This window comes from Corvus brachyrhynchos, unplaced genomic scaffold, assembly GCF_000691975.1.
Source record: "Corvus brachyrhynchos isolate BGI_N302 unplaced genomic scaffold, ASM69197v1 scaffold18, whole genome shotgun sequence".
Taxonomy (NCBI): Eukaryota; Metazoa; Chordata; class Aves; order Passeriformes; family Corvidae; genus Corvus; species Corvus brachyrhynchos.
Genome location: NW_008246064.1, coordinates 1499955 through 1509424, shown reverse-complemented (window position 1 = coordinate 1509424; position 9470 = coordinate 1499955). Strand labels below are relative to the sequence as shown.

General features: G+C 44.1%; 1 protein-coding gene across 1 annotated transcript in view; it reads right to left on the bottom strand.

The window, feature by feature from the left end:
* Nucleotides 1-315: 315 nt before the first annotated feature.
* Nucleotides 316-9470, bottom strand: part of OBSCN (obscurin, cytoskeletal calmodulin and titin-interacting RhoGEF) — a 152211-nt gene continuing 143056 nt past the window's right edge. The window contains exons 92-96 of the mRNA XM_017746776.1: nucleotides 5235-5495; nucleotides 2784-2901; nucleotides 2323-2456; nucleotides 1865-1977; nucleotides 316-636 (exon numbers count right to left, since the gene is read on the bottom strand). Coding sequence (XP_017602265.1) covers nucleotides 412-636; nucleotides 1865-1977; nucleotides 2323-2456; nucleotides 2784-2901; nucleotides 5235-5495 — 851 coding nt within the window. The 3' untranslated portion in view covers nucleotides 316-411. The remainder of the gene's footprint in view (nucleotides 637-1864; nucleotides 1978-2322; nucleotides 2457-2783; nucleotides 2902-5234; nucleotides 5496-9470) is intronic.

Genomic DNA, 9470 nt, shown 5'->3' with positions numbered 1-9470 from the left:
ATCCCACCATACTGACCCTATATAAATGCTCTACAAGGATACAGAGCAGATTCCATACAGGTACCAGAACATGACTGCAACAAATTACGTTTGGCAGTGGAAGCAACTCCTGCAGCAGAGAGGATGGCACTGCCTCCACAGCTGAGAGGATGGCATTGCCTCCACAGCAGAGAGGATGGCATTGCCTTCACAGCGAGAGGATGGCATTGCCTCCACAGCAGAGAGGATGGCATTGCCTCCACAGCAGAGAGGATGGCACTGCCTGCACAGCGAGAGGATGGCAATGCCTGCACCGCTGAGAGGTGGCATTGCCTCCACAGCAGAGAGGATGGCACTGCCTGCACAGCGAGAGGATGGCATTGCCTGCACAGCTGAGAGGATGGCATCGCCTGCACAGCTGAGAGGATGGCATTACTTTCCCAGTTCAGAGGATGGCATTGCCTTCACAGCTGAGAGGATGACATTACCTTCACGTACGACGAGCTCTGCTTTGCACAAAACCTCCCCTCCTGCATTTTTGGCAACGCAGGTATAAACACCACCATCGTCCAAGGCAGCATTGTCCACGACTAAGAAATACGTTGTTCCTTCCTTCCCCTGATGGACCCTGTCGCTGTCTGTCAGCAGTGAAGTGCCCTGAGGGAAGGAAATGACATTTTGGCACTGGAAAAGCCAAGATGGAAACAGATGTTTCCGCTCTTCAAGAAACAAGATACAGGAGCAGAGGTACAACACAGAGTATTTCCGTTAGCAAATCTCACAAACAAAACGGTGCCCAGGGAAGTGGTGGAGTCACCATCCCTGGAAGTGTTCAAGACACAACTGGATGTGGGTCTGGCTGACAGGGTGGTGTTCTGTCAGACATTAGACTCGATGATCTTGGAGGTCTTTTTCCAACCTTAATGATTCTGTGATTCTGTATATTCATAAATGCTATGAAGAAAGGGGCAGGATGGAGTGTGTGTGATACAGAGCAGATTGTGAGCACTTGCAAAAGGTCCCCGTGGCAGTAAAATGCAAGATAAAAAGAAATAATACAGTACAATATGTACATATATGTATGTAATACCATAAACATGAACTGATGCAATCCTGTTTTCCCACATAAAATCTCTGTTTCTGAGCTTTTCCTTATTAAACCGTAACAAAACTTTAAGTTAGAGTAAATAACTCCACGACAGCACCAGCTAAGTGTTTGGTGGGAGCTAAAAGGTACCAGATACTAGAAATTATTAGAGAAGAAATGAAGGATAAGACACAAAGCATAATCTGCTAAATCCTTGGTTTGCCCATGGTGTACATCATGGTACCTCATCATCAGTGTCCTCTCTAAGAGCTTCCAGATGAGGTTTGACAGGGCAGACTGGGGCTCTTCAGCATGGAAGGGAGGCTCTAGCAAGATATTACAACAATATTGTAAGGAATAATAAATTATTTCCCTCCTTTCTATGGGATACTCATTAGTCACACTGATTTTACCAAGTAATTGCAGGAAAGATACAGAGCCTGGAAGTCACACTGACAATGGGAATGAACCCCTCAATCCTATCCCTGCCCCCAAATTGCAGCACACATCTCAGTGGCACTCAGGTGGGACCAGTCTCCCTTGCTGCTCCTCTGGGTCCCTAAAGCCACCTTGGTTGCCCTCTCTGCAAAAGGATCCAGGGTGACACGGTGGCAACACGGGGTGGGATGCACAGGTGGTGGTTCAGTGAGAACAGATGGTCCCACAAACTCTACAGACACGACCCAGGGTCAGTGTGAGAGGTGTGGGAGGAAAGAGTAGGAGAAATTCCCTGTGGAATAGTGCACTACAGTCCCTCCCATGGTCCTCATCCTCAGCCAGAGAAGAGTCTGCACTCACCTTAAACCATAAAACTGTGGGCTGAGGGGTTCCTTCAATGACTGCCTGGAATTTGGCACGTTCCCCAGAGTTCACCTGCACATCCTCTATTGTCACTTGCATGTAGGGAGGACCTGGTGAGACAAAAGGGTTTGCTGCATGCACAACACTGCAACTTCATTCCCAGTGTGCTGGCAGAGGTGGAGTTACTCAAACGGGATTTATAGGACAGGCCATTTAGGATGTAACTGTAGTTTAAAGTCAAATCAAGAGGTAAAGCAGCAATTTATTTGGGGTTCTCTATACTGGCATTACTTTTAGGCTTCTTATCTTCACACTTATCTATTACTTTTTGTTTAATAAACAGTCACCACTCAAAAAATCAGAATATTTAAAAAAACAGTCATCAGGAGTTGTTACCAAAAGAGAAGACAGTGACAATCATGGGATTTAGGAAGGGAAACAGTGTTTGATCTTACTTGTTGGAGTCTTCTCCTCAGTCTTATACACACGAGTTCTTTCCGTGGTCTCGATATAAACTTCACTGCGCACATCCCAGACCACATCTCCTTCTCTCCTGTTCCAGCCTCCTGCCCCTGCATCTGGTGACGTTCTTTCAGGAAACCCAAGAGAAAAGATCATGGCATAGCCACATACAAGAGGTGCAGGATTACACCCCGCCATTGATCTGTTTAACCACAGACAAAGAGTTATTTGCTTAAAATTAATACAAGAATTTTGGTTTGGGGGGGGATTAATTTCTCTCCAACCTTCTTTTACCCTTCTTTGACAAAGCATTGCCACCGGGATTCTGAAAATAGTAACAAACCTACAAGAATCTGTTCAGGTCCACCACAGAGGATTTGCTTTTCTTGCAACAAACTCTGCCACTTTCAGAAATCCACATGTATTACGTGGAAATATTGAGGTGGGTATTTACCTGTCAGTGGGAACAGTGCGTTCCTGAGCGCTTTCACCTCCAGCATCCGCCTCTTCCCGGGAAGGAGCAGGGCTGGGCTTCGGCACCCCTGGTTCTTCAGCTGGAACCTGCCTTTGTGCTTTGGATGGCAGCAGAAATTGGGCAAGTTAGACACAACACCCATGAGAGCACGCCTGAAACCCAGAGGCAACCTTTGGAGCCAGCTCTGTTGTGCCTTGTGCCAGAGCTGAGTCCACCTGACCTCAGCTGGGTGCAGTCACTGAAGGTTAGAGGAGAATTTGGCACTTTTGCAAAGAGCACAGGAAGCAAAGGGGTTGGACAACACCAGAGTGGTGGCACTTGGCTGACTGGGCTAAACTGACTTTTCTGCAAGGAAACACACAGAGACAAAGGTGGGAAAAGCAGTAGGGACAGGGGGAAATAGGTCAGCTGGAAGGATAGCATGGGTTCACACAGCCTTTACAGGAGATAATTTAACTGTGTTTCAGTTCCAGTTCATGGCGGTGAGGAAATCATGGAATCACAGAATCATTCAGGTTGAAAAAGACCTTTAAAAACAAGTCCAGCCATCAACTCAGCACTGGCAAGTCCACCACTGAAATGCACTCCAGGGAAACCCAGTGTTAGCTTTGTACACATGAGTTCTCCCATAACTTTGCCTTAGGACAGTTCCTGACTCACTGCTGTGATCACAGGCAGCATCAGGGACATGAGTGAGCTCACACCAGCATAAACTGGTGGTCCTGCCCAAGGATGTGACTGATATGGAGGTAATATGGACTCTTACAGAGGACCTGGTGATGTTTCATCATCAGTATTGCTGCACCTTCACTGGAAAATGTCCTTGTACTGTTCTAAGTTACACCAGAGCAACGTTTGGCATCTGGGGCTTGAGGAAACCAAAAGATGGTGTAGCTTGATGGGCGTTTCAGTTAATTTTCTTCTTTTATTATTAATTATTTTATCAGGTATAGCTTCAAAACCTGGTTTGATCTCATGTTCCAAAAGTACTGGTTGTCTTTTGATATTCACCATTGGAATTACACCGTAGGATAAAGTGCATCATCTCTTTTTCATTTAAGGAGAAAACGTTAAATCCAGAGGAGTTTTCTACCCAGCAGGTAGGAATATTTTAGGGAGCGCTCTAAGGATGTTTGGTGCTGGCTGGTTTTGGAAAAGAGCAGCTGTTTCTAGAAGTCACATAAAGCAGCTCTACTGGGATGGAAAACATGGAAGGCATTACTGGATCAGAGATCCCAGGTTCTGGGACTGTGCTTTCCTACCACCAGCACTACTGAAATATTTGCCTCTTTTTTATTTAAGGCATGTAATCATAGAGAGAGCTGTCAAGTCTCCATCTGATTAAAATAATTCCCATAACATGTTTAGTTTTGCTCAGATGAAAGACCTGCCAAACCATCTCATTCACTATTGTATTTTCTCTGTAGCTGTGACTGGGGAAATAATCTGCTAGGTGACATTTTACTTAGGATTTTTGGGTCATCCCACTTCACCAGAGGATTATTTTCAAAGATGATTTCCTACTAGAAAGGAAAAAATGTTTTAAAGCCCTGGCATTTTTTTATGCTGTTATTTTGGGTCTGATTCCATGAACAGCTTTTATCCTTTATAAGTTTAAAACAAGAATACTTATTTTTTTAAAGAGTTATCTGGAGTTTGAGGGCTGAAGGCTGCTTGGCATTGTCCTTTCAGTTAACAGTGGTGGAGAACAGTTATTCTGACTTGACACAGAGACAGCTTAGACAAGTTGTTATGGCAGAAGCCGAGGAAGAGTGGAAGGGTTGTCGCTCATCCCTGATTTTTTAAAAACAACAGAAAGACAAAGGAGTTGTTCTCCTGGCAAGACACAGCCACACACATGGTTGGGTTTAGTCACACAGGAGCTGCAAGGAGTCTGTCCGGGCTCCAGGGTCAGGGAAATCCAGGTGAACTTGATGCACTCAACCCCCTGGAAGGCCTCTGACAGGAAGGTGCAGGATATTAAAGATATTTCCAGCTTGTTTATGGCAAACAATAAAAGCAAGCACCCTTACCCACCCCACCAAATCAAAACCCAGATGACTTCTCCGAATGTAAAGGAGGGATCTCACCCTGCCTTCTCCCCCAAAAGTACTTGAAGCAAGACCAGGGACAAAGCCCCAAAGGTGGAAAAAATGCCCTATTCCTTAATTTGGGCAGGTGATGAACCAAACTCTACTTCAGACATGGTTTTCAAACACCTCCTGTTTCCAGAAAGATCTGCCCCAAACTTAGATCCAACCCCAACCCACCCCACCATGTTTCTTTGGGTCTGAAAGCCCTCTCTTCATCTTCATCCGCTCAAAACACAGTGACAGAAAAATGAGGTTAAAAATATTGTTACTGGCATGTTGAATATTTTTCTGTCTCTCAACTCCCAGGGGACATCTCCCACATTCGTGCCAAACCTACCATGGCCTCCAGCAGTCTGGGTTTGGGTACTGGCTTCATGAACTATCACAGAGGGCCCGGCTGCTGTCCCTGAGTACTCTGAAGGAACAGACCCAGGAGGGCCAAGGCCAAGGCCACCATCTGCTCGCATGCCCGGGGGAAGAGTCACCAGCAGTGATGCCGAGTCCATGAGTTTTTTCAGAGCTGTCTTGATCTCCTTATCAGCACGCTGGAGCGAGGCCTGCACAGTAGTCTCCGTGTCTGACTGGGGGGAAGTCATTCCTACAGACAAGAACAACAACTTTTCTCTCTTCAGGGCAAAAAAGAAAACAGCAGCACCATCCAACCCATGGAAATATTTGCAATCGTATCACTTTCCCCTCCTATGTGGGAGACAGAGGAGTAGAAACTCCTGCAATTAAAGGAGGCTTTGATTTACAACCCTGGAAGAGACTAGGTCTGGCTTAATTGACAGAGATTTTAAGATCATTGCCAAAAGGATCACGAGCCTGTGTTCCTATAGTTAAAAGTAAAATTGTACACTGGGTGTTCTAGTGGAGGGTTTTAAATATAATTGTGTGATTTAATATAGTTTAAGTTAAGAATGTAGATGGTATAAGAGAGATATCTGTATGTGACATGAGAAGTTATTGGTCAAGATGCAGCTGCATTGCAGTGAGAAGTGCCACAGGTGATAGGTCATAAATCCAAAACAAAGTGTCATTTTAAGTGTCTGTTGGATTAGAAAGTTATAAATTATGATGTAACTCTAAATCTTGTGACTAGTCACCATTATTTGGAGGTACTGTAAAATCTCACGCCTCGACTGATGCATTTGTTATTTTAAACAATAAATCCCTGCAATCGTGTAGTCCCATCCCTGAAAGTTATTTCCTCTGATGAGTGAACATGCGGGAAATTCGACACTCCTAGACCAGGGAGTTGACAAAGAAATGCTTATTCCAGCAAGAGGGAGCGTAGCTAAGAGTTAAAATAAGAAAGTTGGCACAAAATGCTTTGGAAAGTTGTATCTCAGCAGGCTGGGGACACTGTGCCACACTGTGTGCACCCCTGGCCTGTTCCCAGACAGTGGAACAAAGGATCCATCACCCAGCTGAACTCAACATTGGTTGGTCTGTCAAAAATACCTTTATTAATCCTAGAATCACAGAATGTCATCAACTGGAAGGGGTCCACAAGGATCATCCAGTCCTACTCCTGACCCTGCACAGTCATCCCAACAACCCCACTCTGTTTCAGGGAGAGTTATTCAAACACTCCCGGAGTTTCGGCAGCTTTAGGGCTGTGACCATTCCCTGGGGAGCCTGTTCAGTGCCCCAGCACCCTCTGGAAGAAGAACCAATCACTGGATAAGACCACTGAAATGAACCCATTGCACTGATACAGACCCTACATGCAAGGAAGAAGTTACCTCACAGGAAAGGAAAAGGAGCAAACGGAATCAGCCTCATCAGTGATTCTGGGAAGGGCAGGGGAAAGAAGGGAGGGCTGTTCTTTTTCATCAAAGTCTGGCAGAAAAGCCACTTTTTGCTCCAGAGTGATGCATTTGTCCTACTTCACGATATCTGAATATTTCTGCTGGGTTTGGATGTAGAAGGCTGGGATGGGATCACAGACTGCAGGAGCTCATCTCACCCACTCTGCTGCCTGATAAACCTTCCACAAATCCTGAAGAGGCACAACGAAGGCATGGATGAGACCTAGGGAAGCTCCCATGTAATCATGAAGACAGAGAAAATGCAGGTCAGGTTAAGACAACTGATCACGTTCATGATGTGACTGCTTGCCAAGCAAGAGAGAAAACTCAGACCATGATGTGGTTTGAGAAAAAAATAAGAGTATTTGGAACAAACAGCTCTGACTTGTTTAATGTCACTTGATGAGGAAATGTATTCACAGGTGCACAGATATAGAGGTTATATATAATCACAGATCTCCCCCATGCTCTAATACCACCACTTTCCTCCCTGCTTAGGGACATTACACCACTTTCTTCCTTCTTTAGGACACTGATTCAGGCTGAGGAACTTTAATATCCCCCAAGATAAATAGAACTAACAAACACCACAGTAGTGACAGCCTGTAATGGACAACCAACCTCTTTCCTAGCTCTAAAATCTCAACCTTGAACCTTTCCACCCCACATCTCCTTCACTTCATCCCTGGGAACTCAAGACTGACACTTATTTTGAAGCTCCAGTTCGGTTTCAGAGAAGAACCCAAGAGGATGTGAATTGTTTAAGATTCCTGAGTTGGAAATATCCCTAAAACTGTTTTTTTTCACTTCAGCTCTCCTGAAACTGCCCATAAAAAGGAGCCAGAGCCCAACTGCATTAATATTCTTGGATTGCAGTCCAGCTCCTGCGGAAGTCAGTGGGAGAAGAGGAGGAGCTGATGGAATATCAAGTGCTGTAACAAAGGACACAGAAATCCAACGAGTTCAGTGACAGCTGATGCAAGACATTTATTGATATAAACTCAGCATCTAACAGCGTATCTTGCACTTGACTTTTTTTTGTGTGGTTTTTTTCCTTTTTGTATTTCAAGCAAACAGAAGTTTCCACTTTATTAATACCCATTTACCTCCAGGAATTTCAGTAAAACATTCATTGTATTAAAATCTTTCATACAGCTGTATCTTTTCATCTACAGGAAATAAATCCCCACACATCTCATTAGTTATCTACACAGTTTAATCACTTACAAGCATAATTTTTAACCTCTAGGAAAACATTTTGAAAATATATGTATTGAACTTCTCATAAACCTTTCACTTTTTGAACAGAGCCCTGCATAGGATTTTAAGAATTCCCTTCAATTGATTCTCTTTTGCTTAAATTTCAAAAGAAAATGTAAACAGATGTTAATTGCTTTGAGCTAATGAATCAAAGTATAATTATTTCTTCTATGACCCTCTGAAGTGCAGCCTTAGAGCTTCTTTAGAAAAACCTGAGTGCCAACCACAACAGGAGGAAACCTCCACATTCCTTTACACATCCTCATTAACTTTTGTTTGAATATTACGTTTTTTGAAGACTATCACAGGGCAAATTCTTTTCTCAGCAGTATCTTCATAAATCTGAATCAAATCCACTTCCTTCTGTGGAATTATTCTAGATTGATACTGGAATAACTGAGATCAGAGTCAGGCTCAAAATAAAAGAAATATTTTTGGCTTTGAAAGCATTTCCCCATTGTGTGTGTGTTACTTTCCAATGTACAGTGCAATATATGAAAAAAGCACTAATATATATATCCATCGTATTGCTTCATTATAAAACAAACAGTATAAACCAAGGAGATGTTATAAAAAACGGGATAGTACCATAAAGGAAGCTTGATTTCCTTCACCACTGGAAAAGCATCTTATATCATGAAGGTAGTGCACACGACATCCTGAGTGGATGCTGAAAGTGAAAGGCTGTGAAATCAATATGTTCATTTTAGTCAGCACAAGGTGCAGCTGCAGAAGGAAAAAAATAACTTTTCTACAAGCACCTTTTGTGAATTCAGTCCCTGTTGGCAGGAATATTGCCCCAAGCCTCCAGAACAAGCTCCTCTATATCACCTGGCTGGGAAACACAGAGCCAACATCATCCATTCATTCCCAAGGCAGAAAATCACTCCACCCTCTCTCTTCATGCTGCTTAGAAATTCAACTGTGCCTGAGCATTTCTGGTTTCCCTAAACCATAAATGAAAGCAGTTTCTACTGAACATTGTTACAGAGCTCAGCTGGGACAGGGTGTGGGGACTTTTCACCCCACATCTCTGTTACCAGAGAGAGCCAGTGCTGGGTCCTGCCGAGACCAATGACAAACTCCATCTGACTCCAACTGGCGCCAGGATATGGGCCTGGGAGCTCATCTCTTTTCAGAGCAGCTTGTTGAAGGTCTCGGCAACAACCATTTTTGGTGAAGCCAACAGAAGTGGGCTGTGCTCAGTGCACCTCAGCCTCCCCCTCATGCAGCATTCCCGCTGCAGAGCTCCAGAGGAACCCCACAGTCAGTCCCTCTCCGAGGCATCTCGACCTTCCTGCTTACAGTAATACAATGCAATTGCAACTGGCAGCCCAATACACTTGGAACAGATCTGTGTTTCAACCGAATGTTTAAGGTAAAGCTCTCTTTTGTCTTTATTTTTTTTAAATTGTCTTTGTGCTCCTGCTACTTTGCCGTAGCTCAGTGGTAAATTCCTCTTATCACATATCAGGGACATCATGGATCAATCTGTTAGC